The 22,930-nt window shown below is 30.8% G+C and overlaps 5 protein-coding genes across 6 annotated transcripts; 4 read left to right on the top strand and 1 right to left on the bottom strand.

Annotated features, from left to right (window-relative positions):
• The first annotated feature begins 315 nt into the window (after positions 1-315).
• LOC105228655 (1,4-alpha-glucan-branching enzyme) lies at positions 316-7,043 on the top strand. Its single transcript, XM_011208546.4, has 6 exons — positions 316-716; positions 4,210-4,379; positions 4,448-5,216; positions 5,286-5,457; positions 5,535-6,350; positions 6,801-7,043. Exons 1-6 carry the CDS (start codon positions 625-627, stop codon positions 6,849-6,851), a joined length of 2,070 nt encoding a protein of 689 aa, XP_011206848.1. The 5' UTR covers positions 316-624; the 3' UTR covers positions 6,852-7,043.
• A 151-nt stretch (positions 7,044-7,194) lies between these two features.
• On the bottom strand, positions 7,195-9,928 carry LOC105228653 (serine palmitoyltransferase 1). 2 transcript variants are annotated; one of them, XM_011208544.4, is made up of 7 exons: positions 9,774-9,928; positions 9,401-9,461; positions 8,830-9,326; positions 8,633-8,762; positions 8,364-8,561; positions 7,928-8,293; positions 7,195-7,869 (listed from the first exon to the last, which is right to left on the bottom strand). In XM_011208544.4, the coding sequence occupies exons 2-7, from the start codon at positions 9,449-9,451 to the stop codon at positions 7,705-7,707; spliced, it is 1,407 nt and encodes a 468-aa protein (XP_011206846.2). In that variant the 5' UTR covers positions 9,452-9,461; positions 9,774-9,928; the 3' UTR covers positions 7,195-7,704. The 2 variants fall into 2 exon arrangements, with proteins under 2 accessions (XP_011206846.2, XP_029407120.2); XM_029551260.2 differs by having other exon boundaries at positions 9,401-9,471; positions 9,774-9,825.
• A 329-nt stretch (positions 9,929-10,257) lies between these two features.
• On the top strand, positions 10,258-11,878 carry LOC105228652 (hydroxysteroid dehydrogenase-like protein 2). Its single transcript, XM_029551261.2, has 2 exons — positions 10,258-10,460; positions 10,530-11,878. Exons 1-2 carry the CDS (start codon positions 10,415-10,417, stop codon positions 11,762-11,764), a joined length of 1,281 nt encoding a protein of 426 aa, XP_029407121.1. The 5' UTR covers positions 10,258-10,414; the 3' UTR covers positions 11,765-11,878.
• A 370-nt stretch (positions 11,879-12,248) lies between these two features.
• LOC105228651 (hydroxysteroid dehydrogenase-like protein 2) lies at positions 12,249-13,938 on the top strand. Its single transcript, XM_011208542.4, has 2 exons — positions 12,249-12,594; positions 12,661-13,938. Exons 1-2 carry the CDS (start codon positions 12,549-12,551, stop codon positions 13,851-13,853), a joined length of 1,239 nt encoding a protein of 412 aa, XP_011206844.2. The 5' UTR covers positions 12,249-12,548; the 3' UTR covers positions 13,854-13,938.
• Positions 13,939-14,292: 354 nt separating this feature from the next.
• Positions 14,293-16,248, top strand: LOC105228650 (inactive peptidyl-prolyl cis-trans isomerase shutdown). The gene is made up of 3 exons (XM_011208541.4): positions 14,293-14,452; positions 14,511-15,409; positions 15,480-16,248. Exons 1-3 carry the CDS (start codon positions 14,394-14,396, stop codon positions 15,884-15,886), a joined length of 1,365 nt encoding a protein of 454 aa, XP_011206843.2. The 5' UTR covers positions 14,293-14,393; the 3' UTR covers positions 15,887-16,248.
• Positions 16,249-22,930: the final 6,682 nt, after the last annotated feature.

Genomic DNA, 22,930 nt, shown 5'->3' with positions numbered 1-22,930 from the left:
ATAATTAAATTTTAAATTTATTACAAAATAAACGAATAATTTTTGAAATAGGAGCACAGAGTGGTGACCTTGTCTGTTATTGGTTGTTAGTCGCTTATCAGATTTGTTGTTTTCATAGGGTTGCGCGCCTATTTTTGCCTTACGTTTGTTCTGTCTGACATTCGTTCAACAAAAATGCGCTATCCACAAACACATAAACACATACAAGTAAGCTTTTTATGTGAAGAGCAAATAAATGCACCCGGCAGCTGATGGTGGAGTTCGGCAGCTGAGTAGAATAACCACAAAAGCAGAATAAACAAAATAATAGTGCTCTATAAGTGCCTCCAACCGACGCTATCAAACAGCTGTGCTTCCAACTCGGTGTATATTAGCTAGTTGTTGGCGTTTTTTCACTACACAGTCTTCTGCCATCGAATAAAGTCAATCAGTTGGCGTCCAAACATAAAAGCAACCGGTACTATTGGAATATAGTATTTAGAAGACAGAAATATAAATTCAATACACAAGTGAACACGCTTCCAGCGAGTGAGAGTGTACAAATAATATATTGTTTGCCGATCACGAAAACATTCTACCTTTTAAGTTTATTTTGGCTGTGTAAATAATTCATATAATTCCATAATGGATCCAATGCAGGTTGAAGTGAAAAATATTGAAGAACTTTTTAAATTAGATGGTTATTTAAAGCCATTTGAACGTGAAATACGACGCAGGTGAGTGGAAATATAGATGCGCTTGAAAAAATTGTCGTGATAACCAGCGTAATCGCAAAACTACTCCATGCAAGTTGACTGTCAAAGTTCTTAGCAACCACTGATAACTGCATCCGCATTGTCTAGATTATTCCTAATGTGCATAATTAGTTATTTAATATGTCGTTTAATGGAATGATGGTGTGTTTTAATGCGTTAAAAGTAAATTTTGTTCGGTATAATACAAAACAAATTGTGTGCATAGTTTTGAAAGTCAGCTGAAGGTTAAAGTGATGAGCACACACCGGCAAGTTGGCCTCACTACCCTATGGCGACCGTGTGCGTATATGAACCTTTGTGTGTGTATTGATTATAAACAACAGTTCTTATCAAAATTTTGTGCAAAAAAAGTTGAGCTAAATGCATATTGGTGATTATTTATTAGATTAGGAATTTAGAAAAAACATTTTTGCAGGAAAAAATATAGTAATTTTTGAAACATATACATATCAATTCATATTGTGATTCGCGGTTCTATGAAACATTGACTTTTTGAAATAAGTTTAAATATTTGGATTAGTGTGTTAAACCTTATCGTTTATATTTTTACATACATACTGCATATAAATTTATTTTTACATTTAATCAAACCGGCACAACGTAAGAGTTCTTTTATTAGCAATTTAATTGCCAAGGTCAACAACGTCACTTGCGCCAAATTGCCACACGCCATGTAGCAAAAAAATAATCCCAGCATAACAAGTAAGGATCTCCCTCACATCATACATTTTTTTTTTTAATTTTTGGTAAAATTTTTTTAGCTAATCATTGTGCTTTATTGGTTTAGGAGTAGTTGTGCCAGCAAAAATATACATACATAGCATCCGTAAATAATGTTTCGACTTGACATGACAGAAATTTGAAAAAAAATATATAATTTTAAAAGCTCCTTGCGGAAACCATCACTAATCCTTGGAGATTCATTTAATTTAAATCGGTCAAAAAAAAATAGTTTTAGTCATAGATAATCTAATGTCTGATTAATTTTTTTTTCCATTTTACTTTTCCATATCGCTCATTTGCTGCAAGACCGGCATAATTCAAAAAACGTGATTTTTGAGGTAATGCTGCAGAATTGTTCGTTATATCATACTTCATGTTGAGAGAAAAATGCATATGAATACCTCTTATATGCTCCGCTTGAGAAGAGGTGTAAGGTTGGAGTCACCGTGTAAGGTTGTAGTAAGTTGAAAACTTTAAACGCGTTTTCTGGCGAATCGATTTTTTTGACTTATGCCGGTCTTGCAGCAAATGAGCAATATTTTCAGAAAAACCAACAGCCGATTGCTAATAAAAAATTAGAAATTAAAAAATCATTCGATCAGACACTAGTTTTTAATGTTTTCAAAAGGGAATGTTTTCGAGATTTTTTGCTTTGAACCTTTTTTACTTTATTCAGAGAATATTTCTTAAATATTACACTTAAGAAAATATAGAAAAAAAAACATTATTCTTAACCCATTGTTTAGGTTAAAAAGTAACATTGATATGAGCATTAAACACAATAATTTTTTTACTTTTAATTAAAGCGAACAAGTTCAATAAAAACAAAAAAATAAATAAAGTTAAAAAATTAAATTAACAGATAACAAAGTGCATTTTTTCAAAAATGCCTTCCAACAACCGGGAAATTATCAAAGTATATTTCATTATAGGCACAAATATATATAGAAATATGATACATACATATGTACATACCTACATATTATGTACATACATATAATATTGATGTTGCTTACGAAATTGGAAAATATGTTAATATTAAAACACTAAAGTTTTTAATTTCTAAATATAATCCCTAAAATAGTTTCTTGAGCTACATACATATAAATATGGATGGATGGATGTATAACTGTACTCATTATGCAAGCTTTTATGAAGTCACATATCGAGTGTGCGTACATATATGTATATGTATGTACATACATATGTATACATTCATTATAGACATGTTAATAAATATAAAAATTTGTTTTCCGTGTATTTATTTCCTCGTGATGCAAAATTGCAAAATTTATTATTAGCCGTCTATAATGTGTTTTCTTTTGCTTTGATCTTTTTTATTTATTCTTTATTTTTTTATACATATACATATGTTCTCCATGAGTCCAGGGCATAGTCTGTAGGGGTTTTTTGTTTTTTTTTGGTTTTTGCGATGGAAACAATATTTTGATTTTGTAATTTATGAAAATACAACCTGTCCTGCAATCCGTTTAAAACAAACTATTAACTCGGCCGCAGGCTAACACATTACAGAATAATCCTCGTAGTGTTATTAAACTTTTTATGTAATCGCGGTTATAGCCCAGTTTACAACAGCGCTCTATTTGGCGCCAATCGGAAATCACAAGTACTGCCAGGTCCTTTTCCACCTGGTCTTTCCAACGGAGTATTTTCATTCATTAAGACGACATTGCCTAGGCAGCCTAGCTGCTGTCTCTTAATTCGCTGAACTATTTCAATGCCGTCGTATATCTCGTACAGCTCATCATTGCATCGACTGCGGTATTCGCCGTTGTCAATGCGCAAAGCACCGACTCATCAGTTGTTGTCATTGTCTATGCCTCTTATAGGAAGTCGCCTTGTCTAAAATCTCGTCTGGTTTTGAACGGCTCGGAGAGGTCCTTCCCGATCCTGACAGTGTAATAATGGGTGGATTACTCGCAATACTGGCCTGGAGCAAAGAACAAGTGACTTGCCGAATCTAATTGGAGTAGGTATCACATATTTCAAGTGGTACAAATAATAATTATTCCATAAGTTCGACTAGGTGGGCTAATTCAATGACCGCCACTGTTTCTAACCTTGATTACCTGTTGCAGGCAACTCTCCTCTCTACCAGGCGTGCATAACAACCGCCATAATTGGCTGAAATGTCACTTTCTCAACACTGACTCGCAAACTTTGCATACTTTTTGGCACCAGATGTAAGTATTCTGGGAGTACCACCCTGCGCAAAACTCCAGCTGTCTACTACGTTTCCTGCGCGCCTAGAGCAATCGTGTGTTCGGTGCACTGAACAAAACACACTACATTACTTGCTTTGACCCTTGCGCAGTTTCGTTCTAGATACTGTAGCAGATTAAACTCCTACTTATCCAGAATCGACCCCGACATATCCAGCATATCCAGCGAGTAACAAGTCATTGCATGACACTAACCACCTCTTTGCCCTGCTAACCCTAAACATCTGACACCCATCTCCCTATAGTTCGACCCCGTCGAAACAGCACGTTTCCTGGGCCTATCTCTGGAAGAACTTGTTGAAAACTTATCTGAACCTTACCACCCTAACGGGGGGAATTTAAACGAACTTGACTTTTTCACGCCAGTTAAATATTTTATTGTTTATTATTATTGAATTTTTTACTATTGCACTAAGATTTTCAAAGCCTCTTCCCTTAGTATAATAAAACGAATGTTTAATTTTTGTAAAAATTTTCTCACTCCATAGACATGGCGTGCTTAAAGAGTGGATCGGAAAAATCGACCAGCTCGAAGGTGGCATGGATACATTCTCACAAGGTTACAAATATTACGGATTACACTTCCAACCCGACAACTCTGTGATTGCACGTGAATGGGCACCTGGTGCACAGCAAGTTTATCTCACCGGTGATTTCAGTAAGTAGCCAATCTTGAAACATACATACGTAATTTTTATCACGTGCAAATTTTACAACTTCACACAGATAACTGGCAATGGGAGGCGACCCCTTTTAAGAAGCTCGATTTCGGCAAATGGGAATTACATTTGCCCGCTAATGCTGATGGCAGCGCGCCCATCAAACATCTCAGCGAGGTGAAGGTGATAATACGCAATCAGGCCGGTCATCTATTGGATCGACTCTCACCGTGGGCCACATATGTGCGTCAACCACCCAAGGAGGCCAATCAGGGTGTCAACTATAAGCAGTATGTGTGGAATCCACCACCAACTGAACGCTACCTCTGCAAGCACCCACGTCCGAAGCGTCCCAAATCGTTGCGCATATATGAATGCCATGTGGGTATTGCCTCGCAGGAGCCACGTGTTGGTTCATATCAGAATTTCGCCGATAATATAATACCGCGCATCAAGCGTCAAGGTTACAATGCCATACAGGTTATGGCCATTATGGAGCACGCTTACTATGCCAGTTTTGGCTACCAGGTGACCAGTTTCTTTGCCGCCTCCAGTCGTTATGGCACACCCGAAGAGTTGAAACGCATGATCGATGTAGCGCATGAACATGGTTTGTATGTGTTATTGGATGTGGTGCATTCGCATGCGAGTAAGAATGTGCAGGATGGTTTGAATCAATTTGACGGCACCAATTCATGTTATTTTCACGATGGAGCGCGTGGAGAACATTCGCTATGGGATAGTCGACTCTTCAATTATGTAGAATATGAGGTGTTGCGCTTTTTGCTTTCCAATTTGCGTTGGTGGCACGATGAGTACTACTTCGATGGCTATCGGTAAGTGAGAACGTCGTGAAAATATATGCTAATTCGCTCATTTTTAACATTTCTGACGTGCCTCTTCAGGTTTGATGGCGTCACTTCCATGTTGTATCATTCACGCGGCATTGGTGAAGGTTTCAGCGGTGATTACAACGAATATTTTGGTCTAAATGTTGATACGGACGCATTGAACTATCTCGGTTTAGCCAATTACATGTTGCATACACAAAATCCAGAAGTTGTTACTATCGCAGAGGTAAAATATTTCGCACATAATTTTGATTATTTTGAATTTGAAAACATATGTATATTTTTTCACCCGCAATATCGCAGGATGTATCAGGAATGCCCACACTCTGCCGTCCAGTCGACGAGGGCGGTATTGGTTTCGATTATCGTCTTGCCATGGCCATACCAGACAAATGGATTGAGTTGCTGAAAGAGTTCACAGACGACGCCTGGAATATTGGCAACATCGTGCACACATTGACAAATCGACGCTGGAAGGAGAATACAGTTGCATATGCCGAATCTCATGACCAAGCCTTGGTCGGTGATAAAACGATCGCCTTTTGGTTGATGGATAAAGAAATGTACACACACATGTCTACACTCTCCGAGCCGTCATTGATTATAGATCGCGGCCTTGCGTTGCACAAAATGATACGTTTGATCACGCATGCACTTGGAGGTGAGGCATACCTCAATTTTATGGGCAACGAATTCGGCCATCCCGAATGGTTGGATTTCCCACGTGTGGGCAATAACGATTCCTATCATTATGCGCGTCGTCAGTGGAATTTGGTTGATGATGCATTATTGAAGTACAAATTTTTGAATGAATTTGATCGTGCGATGAATGAGCTGGAAGAACGCTACGGCTGGCTGCATTCAGACCCGGCATATGTCAGCTGGAAGCATGAAGGCGATAAAGTGATTGCTTTTGAACGCGCCGGTTTAGTGTTTGTGTTCAATTTCCACCCCACACAAAGTTTTACAGGCTATCGTGTTGGCACCAATTGGGCAGGCACTTATCAGGCGGTGCTGAGTTCGGATGATGAACTCTTTGGCGGCCAAAATCGTATTGATAAGAATTGCAAGCATTTAACACGAGCCGAAGGCTATGCAGGACGCCAGAACTTCTTTGAGGTAAGTGAACGGTAATTAGCACATAATGTAGACATGTTTGCAGTGCTCGAAAGTGACAAAGCGATAGTATAGTATTATAAAATAAAATAAAGAAATACTCTTAAACAAGAAATAATATTAATTTTTTAGATCTTAAATAGTAATTGATATACTATAATTTAAATAAGAGAAGACAGCATGATGAAATTAAAAACTGTGCGATGAAAACATAAATAAATATATTAATTCAAAATAATAAAAAAAGTATTTTAAAATAAAAAATGAAAAAAATATTAAAATAAAACAAATAAATGTACGAATTATAAATGAAGAAAAAAAATTAAATGTAAAATTTAAATAAATAAATTATACATAAAACAAAAATAATGATTAAAAATAATATGTAAAAATACAATATTAATAGAAATAATTAAGTAAACTCACCCATCTTTTTAATACCTTACATTTCAGGTTTACACACCCTCACGCACAGCTGTGGTTTATGCGCATGTAAGTGACTAGACGACAACGGTAAAAACGCTGTCTAACGTTGGAGCGCTATACTCATATTAGTAGTTGTAAAAATTTACAATTTGTTTTACAAAAAAATGTACAATAAGTGAAAGTGAACAAAATTGTTCTATTAAAAATAGAGCTTATGAAATGAAAAGTGTTTTTCTAAAAGAAAATAAAAAATGCCTATCATATACCATATTTTTTAAAATAAATTTTATATTTATTGAGTTTTTATATGGGCTTAAGGGTTAAACTCGAAAAATATTATATGCTTTAAACATCAGTCACTTTATATTAAGTTTTGAACGCGTTGCAATTGAATAGAAAACTCTGTATATGTAAAAAAATATATTATTTTTAATTACAAGCTTTATTATTTTAAAGTTTAATACATTTTAGTTTTAGCTTTGGTTTTAATGTACGATTTTTTCGTACGAACATTCAAAGAAAGTGAAATTGCAAGCCTTAGCATGGAATGTGCATGTATAACCTTATACATATAATATTATAGTAAACTAGCAAAAGTGTAATATGTATGCAAAAATATTATTATTTAATCCATTCTATTAAAATTATATTTTTTGTTGAAATTTAAACAAATATCGCTCGGAAATTGTGTGCATGCACATTCCAATATTCAGCTACAAGAAGTATTTAATAGAATACTACCTCTAATTAATAAAATGTGGCTTAGTGCATTAAATATTTGTTCATTTTTGAAAATTAACCTCACTTTTACTATGTCATAGCAGCAGTTAAAATAAAACTATAACGCAATGCTTTTATGGTTTTGAAATAAGCTATCAGCCTGTACTATCTACTCTATTTTTAAATAGTCATAATGCGTGTGGCGTGTGATTTATAACACTTCGTTGGATACACTTTCGATAACATCAAAAGCATGCTTGATATCTGTGTCAGTGAGTAAGCGATTCACCGTTATACGTATGCTTTGACGTATAGCATGTTTCTCCAAATTATTCAAATAACGCGCCTCAATAACAGCAACACCCTTTGTAATGCACTAGAAATATATTTCAATGTATTAACAATTGAAAACATTAATTTTATACATGAACTACCTTATTAGCTATTCGAATGAGCAATTCCCGCTCCTCATCTGCATTTTCGCGTTCCTCCGCTATATATAAATGTTTGATGGGCGACAGTTCGTTGGCGCGCAACTTTAACTTTGAAAATTTACCAAATATCCTTTGCACATTACGCGAAATTTCCTGCAGTTGCGTAAACATTTGCGGTTCGGTTTCGAAACGATCAAGCGCAGAGATGGCTGCTTGTGTCAATAGTGGTGGAAGTGATGCAGAGAAACAATAACCCAAACCCGACAAACGTTGATGCTCGACGATAAAGTGTGAACCGACACAGAAACCGCCGATGGTAGCTAGAGAATTTTCCATGCCTGCCATAATGAGATCAACCTCAATCAGCTGTTAATAAAAACGTTTAGTAAACAATTAAAATATAATATATGCAATTTATGTTAAAAAATATTCTTACATCGACATTAAAGTGCTCGGTGAGACCATGGCCGGTTTTACCAAGTGTGCCAAAAGAAATGCTCTCATCCAGGAACAAACGCAATTTATACTTAGCACGTAGCGCTACAAGTTCGGGTAAAGGACATATTTCGCCCGTATTCATATAAATACCTTCGGCTAAAAGGAAACGACGGGTTTTGGCTGCCTTCTTTGGATTCTATTTGTATAAAAATAAACTATTGGTAATTACACTTTTTATGCATGCACATACTTATTTTATAAACACACCTTTGCATCTCGTTCTTGTTGCTCAATAAGTAGACGCTCTAAATCGGCCATATTATTGTGTTTGTAGTAATAAATAGTGCTTCGTGAAGCATCCAAACCTTTTTGTATAGCAAAATTAACCATCTCATCACTTAAGAATTCACAAATAAAAAAAATTTATACTAACTCCGACATTCACTTTTAAAATTTTTACTTACGCAAATATGACATCGCCGCGTTTTGCATATGCTGGGATAGCACTTGCGATGGTAGAGAATCCATAAGAGTATACCACTGATTCCTCCATACCTGTAAATTTTGCTAAACGTTCTTCTAAATCCAAATGTACATCCATTGTACCGTAGAAACCACGGGGTCCGCAAGAACCAACACCATATTTCTTCAATGTATTGCAAGCATCCTCCAATATTTTGTCATCTTCTAATAAACCCAAATAGTTGTGCGTTGCCAAATTTAGGCACTCATGTCCGTCAACTACCACACGCTTGCCTACTTTCGATTGAACTAAACGTGTTTGCAGCAGTGGATGATTGGGATCGGTTTCAGCGATGAGTGGTTCCGGTTCATATTTGGAAATAATTTCTTCTTCCTCTATTTTTGTGTACCGCTTGCCACGCCCATTACGCTTGAAAAGTAGCAACCATATAACCGATAGTAGCAGAAAAGCTTCCAATACAATCACATATAGAGGGGTCTGGAATTAGCAAAATACGAATATAATTTGATCATCATGCTCAATTTGATTTCAAAAAGAAAATTTTCACTCACATTTTCAAATATGCGTTCGATTTCGTTAAATAAATAAGGAATTGCGACCATATTGCTGACCCTGTGAAATACTTTAATTAAGTAAAATATGCCAAAAATCAAGTAATAAAAACGTGAACAATCGATGTGATTAGTTCATGTTAGTAAAGAATCCCCCTATGCGTCATGCAGAACCTTTCGTCATTCGTGATTGCACTACATTCCATTTAATTCACATTTGAAGTGATAAGATTATTTTTTTATTACTTTTTAATACAATATTGATAACAAAAACTTGATACTATTTTGGAAAATCACGTTAGCTCTTTTAACTACAGTTAATTCTTCTTAAATTTTTATATTGAAAATGTTTTATATTGCTAATAAAATGTACCTGTTTAATTTTAATTAATCACAATTTATTTATTTTAGTACGAAAATTTTTCGTGATATGAGCGTGCAGGTAAAAAACCGCTTTTCAAGGTGAAATGTCAAATTCTATTTGACTACACCTTTAAGTGTTGCCTTATTTGTATACAGCAAAATTTCCCTTTTGTATTGTTTATTATTTTATTTGTACAATCAAAAATATTCAAAGGGATGGTCTTTAGCATTTTTCATATTCTTTTACTTGTACAACACTCCATTGAAAGACTGGTTATTTTTGATCGCTGGCAATTCGAATAATAATAAATAAAAATAAATAACCTAACGGATAACGAAGGCATTAATTACTGATAACCTATTGATGACCAATTAGTTTACTATTACCCGTCTTGTAGGGTCATTTCTAAAAGTAAAAATTTAATGCCAATTAGTAAAATTATTTTTCTAACGTTCTGGTAAGCTAGAGACAACAAACAAACTGTCATTTTTCATTTATGAGTAGATGTTTTCTCAAATCAGCTGTTACCGGTATATACCAAATAAAAAAAAACGCAAATAAACAAATATTATGCGATCACTACCCTTCAAACTATCAAAGAATAACCAAAATACGAATTCGACTAGAAGGTTATTGGTCCACATTGCAAAATGATAAACACCGGCAAACTAGCTGGACGCACTTTGTTTATTACAGGTATAATTTACTTCTCTAATATTTTATATATAACTTTTAATTCATTCGTTGAACGTTTGATTCGTAAAGGTGCGTCACGCGGTATTGGAAAGGCAATAGCAATAAAAGCAGCTCGTGATGGTGCAAATATAGTGATAGCGGCTCGCACTACTGAAGAAAATCCTAAACTTCCTGGAACCATTTATACAGCTGCATATGAGGTGGAGAAAGCAGGTGGTCGTGCACTGCCTTGTGCTGTAGATATACGTGATGAACACCAAGTGCGTGCCGCTGTTCATGATGCTGTTTCAAGATTTGGTGGTATTGACATTGTGGTTAATAATGCCTCCGCCATTTCTTTCTCTACTACAGCGGCCACAAAAATAAACCATTTTGATATTATGCATCAAACCAATACACGTGGCGCTTTCATCGTATCACAAGAGTGTATGCCCTTTTTAATACGAAGCGAATATTCACATATTTTAAATATTGCCCCGCCTTTAAACTTGGACCCTAAATGGCTCTCAGCTCATTTAGGGTATACCATAGCAAAGTACGGTATGTCTATGTGTGTGCTAGGTATGGCCTATGAGCTAAACGCTATGTCAGTGGCGGTAAATGCCTTGTGGCCCCGAACTTCAATATGCACAGAGAGAATCAAAGCGCTTATGGGACCTGAATTTCTGAAGAGAACACGCAAAGTGGATATTATGGCGGATGCAGCTTATGCAGTGCTTACACGTGAGCCAAAAGAGTTTACTGGTCGCTTTCTAGTCGATGATGAAGTTTTAACTGAAGCTGGTATAAAAGATCTCGATCAGTATGCTAACGACCCTACAGTAGCAGATGAATTGATGTATGAATCTTTCGTGGATATACCAAAAGAGAAAATTGTACCTTTTATTAATCGAGATATACCGGCATGGAAGTCTATATTGAAAGAAAGAAAACCGAAAGTAAATACACAAAAAGAAGAGAAAAAAATTTCAGGATTGTTTGAAAAAATTGGACCGCTACTTTCAAAGGAACTTGTTCAAAAAACATTAGCGATTTATCAATTTCATATAGTGGGTAATGAAGGTGGTGTTTGGTACATTGACCTAAAAAATGGTGCAGGTTCTTGTGGAAAAGGCGTACCAGAAGAGGAAGCGGATGCAACATTTGCAATAACATCAGAGAATTTTGTCGAAGTATTTTCTGGTAAAATGAAGCCATCAACAGCCCTTCTTATGGGTGAAATGAAAATATCGGGAGATTTGAGTAAAGCTCTTAAATTGGAGAAACTTACAAAAACACTTAGGTCAAAAATGAAAATAGATTAATTGTAGCTATTTTTTATTTAACAACGTCTTGTTTGAAGTTTGTTCATATTGAATAAAAAAGTATATAACAAAAGTATAAACAATTATTAATAAAATGCGTTCGATTTTAAAATTCTTATCAGTAACATTGTATTAATATCAGACTTTAGGTAACCCTAATATGCATACATATGTATGTACTATGTATTTTAATTATTTGAATATTTCGTTTTTATTGCACCTATTATCAAATAACTTCTCTGCTTTTCTCTTTGAAAATATATTCGTTTGTGTTTACATTTGCCATAGGTGGGGGATCAAATTTGTTACTGTCGTCATTATCGCTACGTCTGGTTTGAGGCTGTACTGTTGTTTTTTGATAGCAAATGTGGGATTGTATTTAAGTACATATTTTTTCATACATATATACAAATGTACATACATATGTATGTATGCATGTTTAACTTTCTTTTTCATGTTGTATGTTTACAGGTTCGCTCAATGAATTATATTCCTAAAATATGTACTTATATCAGTTTGTCTGTGATCTTATGATTCTCTGTATTCTATATTTGTTCATGTTTACGTTCTTTCCTTTTACCTTTGTCATTGTTGCTATCATTTAATTATGCTGCTTTTGCTTCTGCTTCAGACGCCGCGGTCCAACTGTGCACTTTGGACTCTGCTTTTGTTGACTTCATTGTTTAGCCATCCCATTTTTTGACATTTATAAAACAAACGCGAAACGGAGTGGTCGATATTAATTGGCTCTTATTTTATTAGTAAATTATAGGTAAAATATAAAATGATTAATACAGGGAAACTAGCTGGACGCACACTTTTTATTACTGGTGAGTGCGCGTATTAAAGTTTTCATGAAAATTAAACTAAAAAGTAGGTCAACTTTCTTTTTGCAGGTGCGTCGCGTGGAATTGGCAAAGCTATTGCACTAAAAGCGGCACGCGATGGTGCAAACATAATTGTCGCTGCTAAAACAAGCACACCACATCCCAAATTGCCAGGAACAATTTATACTGCGGCTGAAGAAATTGAAAAGGTTGGTGGTCGTGCACACCCCTGTGTTGTAGATGTACGCGACGAGCAGCAAGTACGCTCAGCTGTTCAGGATGCTGTCGCAAAATTCGGTGGCATTGACATTCTCATTAATAATGCATCTGCCATTTCACTCACTGGTACGCTGGATACAGATATGAAGCGTTATGATCTTATGCATCATATTAACACACGTGGCACTTTCCTTGTATCAAAGGAATGTTTACCATATTTGACGAAGAGTAATCATGCACACATATTGAATATATCTCCGCCTTTAAATTTGAATCCGATCTGGTTTGCTCCACATGTGGCCTACACAATGGCTAAATATGGTATGTCTATGTGTGTGCTGGGTATGGCCGAAGAATTCCGTTCTGCCAAAGTGGCCGTAAACGCGTTATGGCCACGAACTGCTATACACACGGCTGCCATAGAAATGTTGACTGGGCCAGATAGTTTAAATGTATCGCGTAAAGTTGATATCATGGCAGATGCCGCATATGCAGTTTTGGTGCGTGAACCTACTCAGTGTACAGGACGTTTTCTTATTGACGATGAAGTCTTAACCGAAGCTGGTGTCACGGATTTGAAACAATATGCCTGTAATCCAGAATATGCCGACAAATTAATGCCAGATTTCTTTTTGGATATTCCCGAGAATGAACTCAATGCAATTAAAGAAGATATTAAGCAAAGCAAATCTGTTGGTGCATCTTCCGGTCAAATACCGGCATTATTTGGAAAAATTGAAACATTGCTTTCACCAGAACTGGTGCAAAAAACGCAGGCTGTTTTCCAATTCAATATTGAAGGAGAAGAAAAAGGCACATGGCATTTGGATTTAAAAAATGGAACAGGCTCATGTGGTAGTGGTGAACCAAAGATTTCACCTGATGCAACTTTAACAATGAAAGCTAATAACTTCCATGATATGTTTTCGGGAAAACTAAAGGCTGCAACTGCGTATATGACAGGCAAACTAAAAATTTCCGGTGACTTGAATAAAGCAATGAAACTGGAGAAGCTTATGCGTTCCCTAAAATCAAAATTATAGACTTTCGTAATTGTTATAAGTTGCATTTTTTATGTTAAATATATGTAGGTTTAATTTACTTTTTAATAAATATTTTATTTGTAAACAGTTATTAACATACATACTTAAGTATGTGCCTTTCAAACGAAGTTGTAGATTAGACAATACAAATCATTTTGAAAAAACCTGTTTGTATTATATTATTTGTATTTGTTTAGAATTGCGTCTTTCGGATGGTCAAATGGTCAAAGTTTTTTTGAAAATATCTTAAAATGTATGTTTAAATATACTTAAAAATAAAAAGGGCAAGTTATTCACTGCAGTTATATCTTAAAAACTTTTAATGAATGAAATAACGTTATTCACCAAATTTGTTAAGTTTCACCGATGCAACAAGTTGTGTAGAAAAATTTCCATCGTCTTACAACACTATTTATTTCGCTTCTTCTTCCTTTTAGTGCATTGTCAATTCACAGTTAGTTGCCGCTAAATTACTTGCAAATACAATCAAAACCACTGATTCCCAAATTATTTCTTTTAATTTCAAACGTATTTGATAAAATGGAGGAAGAAAATTTACCTGGAAGCTGCAACTTTCTAAAAGACCCATTATCAATAAGGTAACTACATAATAAATTGCAGTAATACGCAAATAATATAATCGTCCATTCATCGCAGCGATCTCATTGGTCCTGGCACAACATTTGAGATTAACACAAACTTTGATGAGGGCTTCAGCAACGATATATTCGATGAATTAAATTTAGGTTCTGATGAGGAAGACGATGAAAAGTCGGCTGTAGATCACTCAACACTGGTTTCGCCGTGGACAAAAACATTTGATGAACTGCGTCAACAAATGGTGCAGATAAATGAACACATTTACAAAAAAATTACACAGCCGGGACTAGCAGAAAACGGTGAAGTGCCGTTAAATGCACGTGTGTGTATACGATATAATGCCTATTGGGAAGGTGAAGGGGCACCTTTTGATTCATCATTTTTACGTGGCTCCTCGTATCAATTCTATACTGGACGAAATGAAGTAATCGAAGGATTAGAGGAAGCAGTGCGCACAATGTATCGTGGCGAACAGGCACAGTTTGTAATTTCACATCATTTGCTCTTCCGTGAAATTGGTTGTCCGCCACGCATAAAACCAAGTGCCGATGGACTCTTCATTATAGAATTAGTTTCATTCAATGCCATTGGTGATTTAGAGGCAGATAAAAACTTAACTGATGAAGAACGAGGCAAATATTCCATAGTAATTGAAAAAATACGTGAAGTACATCTCAAAGGTCTAGATTTCTTTGGACAAGGCTTATACAAAAATGCTTTTCGTGCCTTTGAGAAAGCAGTAAGTTTGCTGAACAGTTGTCATTTGGCGAACGAGCAAGAGGAGAAAGAGCAAACAGCATTTTTATTGAAACTATACACAAACTTGGCAGTTTGCTATAATAAAGTTAATCTACCAACGAAGGCTTGCATTATGTGCAAAGAAATACGACAGTTGACTAACAATAAACCCTCGTGTAAAGCATTATTTCAAGAAGGACGTGCATTGCTACTGCTTGGTAAGTTTTTTTTTTTTAATATTTTTATGTATACTTTTTGGCAAAATATTTGGTTTGGTTGCTATTGTAGGCGAGTACGAACGCGCACGGCAGATACTTATACGCTCCCAACGCATCGAGCCACAAAACGAAGATATCAGTCGGGAGCTGAAAATATTGGAAGAACGGTATGCAAAATACAAAGAAAACGAGCGCAGCATTTGGACGAAGGCAATGGGTATAATAAAGAAGAAAGATGTCGGCAAAAAAGGTGATGCTGGTAGCGCCGAGACGCCCAGCATCTTCGAACAAGAAATGGCAGAACTAATGAAAAGTTTCAAGGACAACATGGATTTGAATAATTTCAATTTGCCACCTGGCTTAACTAAAAGCGAAATAAAAACTGTAGATGAGCTAGCGCAGAGCATGGAGCTAAAACTAATACTTTCACCGCTAGACAATGCAACCTATACGCTTAGCAAAGTGAATAAAAAATAAATTAGACTGCTAAAGCAGACGAAAAAGATTGAATGAAATTATAGCAAAAATGTTCGATATATTTTTGCACCTAAGAAAAATATGTATATAACATTATTAGTGCGTAAGAAAAGAGAGCTAAATTTTTTGCGCTCATTTTTTGTATACCAAACAATAACTAGAAAATACAATAAAAACTGTTTTGGTAAAATCTGTAAAGGAAAATTACTTTTTATTTACCAGTTTTAAAAACCGCTCACCGACTATATTAAAAATATAATAAATTTTAAAATTATTATTTATGTATAAGCTTGGAAATCATAAAAAACGTGAACTTTTAAAAAACGATTAATAAATGTTGAACTATGAAAATTGCATTGAAACACTTTTTGTTTTTATTTTTAGTTAAAACGCATAAATGTATTTCATTATTTATGTATAATTCACAAATAATACTAATACGGTTTCTTACTTAATTTTACTCTTCAAGTTTTTAGTACTTGATTTCTTGTTTAATATTGCAACACAATTTCACATTTTTAAATTGTTATAAACTTATTACATTTATTTGTATTTGTAATAATAAGCATTTGTGTACACACAAGCCTTTGGGTATTTTATTTTTTATTTTTCTGTTTCTTTTATTTTTATCTGTATGCATGTAGCTAAACCCACATTTAATTGTTAGTCACTGTTACTGAATTTTACTTCGGTTAATTTTGTAGCTTTTGTATTAAACTATAATAATAATTATTATTATTTTAGTTTTTATGTATGTATTCCATTTTTCTGCATATTCTATTTATTATATTTAGTTTATTTATAATAGTTTTGATTTTTATAACTTTTATTTAACGTTATTAACTACTTTTCATTTATAATTGCCTCATACTGATTATGTTAGCTTATTTTCGAGCTTTTTGAGATGCGTAATTAATTACACTTAGTTTAGTTTAACATAATACATATTCATACGCAATAATTTATTTTAACTAAATATGTATTTATATTGTACATATACATAAATGTATATATGTATATATAATATATATGTACATATATAATTTTGATTGAACGCATTTTTCACCAATGATTTCGTTTTTCTTTGTTTTGCTTTTTACTAATCTTTTATCAAAATTATCGAATTGGTGCATTAGCCTAATTTCATTTACTTAAATTGTATTTACTTAAATTGTATTTAAGTTGCTCTAAATAATTTTGTTAAGCTTCGTAATTAATTTATCGTTTTTAAAATTATTTATTTTTTTATAAATACATAAATAAAATTAAGTTATAGTCTTCTTATAAATTGCTTGGTTTTTGAGCATTTTTGTAATATTATACTATATGGGTCGTTTCACTTTAATAGTTTGCTAAATATCTGTTCAGCTGTGTCTAATGCATTCTCTTAATTCTGATTTTAAAACATACATGCATACATTTGTTTTACATTTTTCGTGCATTTTAACAAAAATTATATTTTTTTATGATTTTGCATGTGACTAAATTTTTATATGATGCGTCGTTATTCCGAGCCAACATTGTTACTTTTTTATTTTATTTGATTTCTTTATTTATTTTTATTGTTATTGTTTCTTTAAATTTCACTATATTATTTCAACACAATTGTACAGAGTAAAATAATAATTTAGCATAGGAAAGTCAATTATAAATATATACATATATATGTATATATATATGGTTATAGTATATAAAGATAAAAAATCATTAAGATATATTTTTTGTGTACATATTGTATATAAATAACCAAATGTGAATGGGAATTCGAAAAAATAGAAATTTTACAAACAAATTTGATCAATGTTTAATAAAATAATGATTTTTAAATGGAGCGAATCCGAATATGAACGCGTATTAAAAAAAATGTTAACAAATTTAACTAAAAATTATTGTTTACACTTTTTCACAGCCAATTCATACATATCCATTTTTAAATTGGTATTTTTTTTGAAGAACCCAAAACAAACTCATAAATAATATTGTAATTTGAAAAAGGCGAAACAAACACTGTCACAATATAAATAAAATTAAAATTAAAAAGTAATTAAAAGAATTAACACAAAATATAAATAAGAATAAAATTAAATAATATTAAAAAGAAAATAAAGAAACTTAAAAAATATTTAAAATAAATTAAAAAAATAATAATTAATAAAAAACTAAAAAGAAACTAAAAAAAAATAATTAAAAAAAATTAAATATTACTAAAAAAGTAAACGCAAAATATCATGAACATTAAAATTAAATAATAGTGAAAGAAATAAAAAATAAAGAAACTTAGAGAAATATTTAAAAGCAATTTAAAAAAAAAAATAAAAATAAATAAAAAACTAAAACATACTTAAAAGAAAAAAATTAATAAAAAATAAACGCAGAATATAATTAACATTAAAGTTTAATAATAGTGAAAGAAATAAACTTTAAAGGAAATTAAATATAAATAAAAATGAATAAAAGAAATAAACGCAGAATATAATTAACATTAAAGTTTAATAATGGTGAAAGAAATTAAAGAATAAAGAAATAAAACATTAATTATAAAAATATGTATTTAAAATCAAAGATAATTCATAGTTTAACAATATTTTTAATTTAAGTTACATATGTACATCGTTTGCTCGGCGTGATAAATTAAACAAAAATATAATATTAGACAACATATTAGTACAAAAAAATTATAACTAAAATAAAAAAAATAATTGTTTGTAATTCATTCATTATCTTTATAATAATAAAGTTGAGCACATTAAGCACAAATAAAAAAAAAATATTTTTGTAAGTGAAGTAAAAAAAATTTAATATAGTATAATAAAAAATTAGTTAAATATGAAGCAATTTTGTGAGCAGAAAAGAAAAAAAAAATAACCGATCAATATAATTATTAATGAAAAGCTTTTTAGCTTAAAAATTACTGAATAATTTTTTGATTCTCTTGTTATCAAATGTTACAAATTAGACTAATGTTACGAATTGTTTATTGCCTTAGCAATAATGGCTTCGAAAACGTACTGACGTAGTACGCAGCAGCTCTTAATGCAACATTTATTTTTGCATAACTATTTAACTTATATATTTTACATATATGTATGTTGTTTCTATACGTTTTCTTGAATTGACGCACACTATTTGCATTAACTTTATTGATTTCGTCATAAGTGGCTTTATTTGCGAACAAAAATAGCATTTTACATAGTATTCAATTTATAAGCTTTTATGCTTAATTTATTATTTTTTATGATTTTTTTTAGTTATTTGTATTTAAAGTAATTAATTTTTTGTTAATTTTATTATTTTTTATATTTTTTTAACTTATAATTTTAAAGTAATTAATTTTTTTACGTTGGCGCTAACGTTTTTATTATCGCCATACATTTTTATTGGCATGTTTTTTATTTTATAAAATTAAGTTTTCTGAAATTTCAGTATTTGTGTTACACACAAACACAATTACTTGGTTTTATTGTATATTATATTATCTGCAAACTAGCAGCAAGCATATTGTACATGCTTCGTTAATATTTATGACTACTTGTATTTAAAAAACAAGGCATACAAATTTTTTTTGATTTATTTTTCTTGTGTGTATCTTTACTATTTTCATTGTAGCTATAATATCCTAGTTCATTGTTTTACAAATACAATTTTAACTTATATTATGTAACAGCCATTAAAAGTTTGTTTCAATATGTGTATATACTTTTATTTATTTATTTTTTTTTTTGCTTACATATACATATGTATGTGGAACAGTTCGCTTACTTTATGCAACCAATTTTGAGGCCTTAATACCAGATAAATTAAAGGAAACTTATTGGAACAAAATACTGTTTTTGAAATGTGAATTAAGGTTTGGAAGACATTAGGTTGCAAATTGGAAGAAGTTGGAAAAATTTTAACTGGTGCGAAAATGAAGCAATCGAAGTAAGTTTTGAAATAAAGTATGTATATTTTAATAAATATATCTGTATACATTTATTTAATATATAATAGCAACAACAAAAATGTTAACTTTGGCTGCACCGAAGCCATAATACCCTACACAGGCGCATGCTTCATAGCATAAAAGGTTACAAAAAGGTCGCTATCTTGATTTTGATCGGTCAGTTTATATGACAGCTATAAACTATAGTAGTCCGATTTAAACAATGTCTTCGCAGATTGTAGCGGTACCTTTGTTGATAATCTATATAAAGTTTTGTGAACATACCTTGTCAAATAAAAAAGTTTTCCACGCAAGGACTTGAGTTTGAACGGTCAGTTTGTATGACAGGCAAACTTTATAACAATAAAATTAATTAAAATGGCGTACTATAAACTAAAATTAAAATCAATATAAGAATTAAATTTAAAGTGAAACGTCAGATAATACAAAAATTGTATTTATTAAAAAAAATTATAAAAAGATAAAAAAATAAAATAATAAAATTTATAATAATAATGTGAATAATAAAAATATTTAAGAAAATTTGAATTTATGGAGCTCTATATTTTTGTATTAAGTAATAAATTAGAGAAATTTTATAAATTTTTAATTTTTTAGAATAATAAATGTTTTCTTCATATTTTTCCCAAAAATTAAAAAAATAAATTTTTAATAATTTTGTCTAATTTATAATTGAAAGCAATTTTAATTTTATTATATAAATTTTTTTGTTTCTAAATAATTAAAATATATTTTTTGTGTATATAATACATACTTATTTCAAATTGTGAAATTTTAAAAATAATTTTGAAGTTGAGAAAAGAAAAACAATACAAATTTAAGTTATTTCAGTTAATTAGTATTTTTAAGTGTGGAAAATCAATAAATTTCATTTAATAAGCTATGTAATCGATTTATGTTTTTCTAATAAACATATTTATTTGTGTACCAGCCATACAGAGAACAACCAGAAACTGATATGGTTGCATAGAATGAAATAATAATAAATTGAACATTATAAATATTATTATTTTAATTAATAAATTTTTGTGTATATAATACATATTTTAAAATATAAAATATAAAAAAAAATTAAATTCAAAAAAAGCAAAACAATTTTAAGTTATTTTAATAAATTCATATTTTTAAGTGTGGTTTATTTATGTTTTCATTTCATTTATGTTTTTTTTTTTAATATTTATTTTTGCATGGTTAATATAAAGCAACAAAAATATGAAATAAACAAAAAAAAACAAATAAATAATAAAGTTAATATTTTATATAAATAAAATTTTTGCGTATTCAAAAAATATTTTAATTTGTTTAATATTAAAAAATAAAAAAATTGGATAAAAGGTAATAAATTTTTAAGGTATTTTGCATAAATTGATATTTTTAAGTATGGTAATTAAATAAATTTCAATTGTAATAAACCATCTTATTGATTTGTGTTTTTTTTTTCAAAATATTTATTTTTGTATGGTTCATAAAAAAAAATGTCAATAAAATTAAAAACTACACAATAATATTGTATGACATTTTATATAAAATACTATTTTTAAATATGGTAAATAAATTTAATTTAATCAATTATATAATTGCTTTGTTTTTTTTTATATATTTATTAATTTTTCATAAAAAATAATTATGATTGCTTTTGCCTATTACATTTTTATTTTGTAAGCTTTTTTAGTTTAAGGTTGCTTAACTAGAACTAGGAAAATTAGAAACAATTAAAATTACTTTTTTTTCGGCGTTTTGTTGATTACTTTTATTATTACTACTGTTTAACATTTTACTATTATTACATTTCTAATTTTGTTTTTGTTCAACTAATTATTTTTATATATATTTCTTAACTATATTTTTAGTCACTTTTTAAACTACATACTTACTAGCACAACATTTAGGTACACATTTTCAACAGCAACTGTTTGTGGTAGTATTCTTCTAGTCAATTTATTCACTGATCACTTAAATAATAGTTCGGTTACATTTTAGTGATATATAAAACACACAGCAACAACAATGTCTATAATAACACTCAAATTGTTGTCAAGAACACAATAACAATTTGACTTTAGTAATTTATTTCAAATCAGGGTAATCAAAGAGTTATCTAACAGTTAAACACCACATTGCGAGTTTAGAAAATATTTTTTAAATTAAATTTTTAAAATTTTTGTGCTTTATAATTTATAAATTATTAATATTATATATTCATTAATAATACTTTTTAATATATTTCACTTAAAAAACAAAAAAAATTAATATTTTCCGAATAAAATATCGCAATTTGGATTTGCAGTACCGTTGTCAAATACCTATATATTTGTGCGAAAGCACATTGTTTGAATTTCGTTTATTTCTAACATCTAATTTAAAATTTTTAAATATTTCTAACAAATATGCGCAATGTTTTTTTGAAAATAGCCTCTGTGTTGCTAATTTTTTTTTAATATTCTTACTAGTGTTGTATACAAACTAACTACAGGTACAACTACATATAGGTTTTACAAATACATATGTATAGGTTTATATATATTAAATATATATATATTTTATAATATATTTTATTTTTATTAAAACACATATAAACGTATATAAATTGTCTATTTACTAATTCTTATCATAAATATTATTTATATATATCCGCATACATAACTACACACACATTTTGCATTTACGTAAGCATATACATGTATAGTATGTGCTTTATAACAACAAATTGGCAACAGATTATGCCCCACTGTGCGCTTGGAGCACACAATAATTTTATTTTTCTCTTAGGTCTTAAAATTGCGCCAAAGTATTCTATATATCGATATAGGTAGATATATGTATGTATGTGTTTATTTTAGTTCAACATACAATATTTGTAAACTATTTTTATAAATTAGTATTATATACATTATTTATTTTTTTGTTTGCTTATTGAAGTTGTTAATTTAGTTTGCTTTTACTATTAAAAAATAATAATATTAGTGTAAAAAAAAAATAAAAATAAAAAAATAATGTTTAGTCCACGTTTAGAAAATTTGAATTTGTGTAAATCCATATTTTGCATTAAGTAATAAATTTGAGAAAATTATTAAAAAAATATTGTATTGAAAAAAAGTATT

The sequence above is a fragment of the Bactrocera dorsalis genome, chromosome 3 (genome assembly GCF_023373825.1).
Source record: "Bactrocera dorsalis isolate Fly_Bdor chromosome 3, ASM2337382v1, whole genome shotgun sequence".
Classification (NCBI taxonomy): domain Eukaryota; kingdom Metazoa; phylum Arthropoda; class Insecta; order Diptera; family Tephritidae; genus Bactrocera; species Bactrocera dorsalis.
This window is presented reverse-complemented; position numbering and strand designations above follow the sequence as displayed.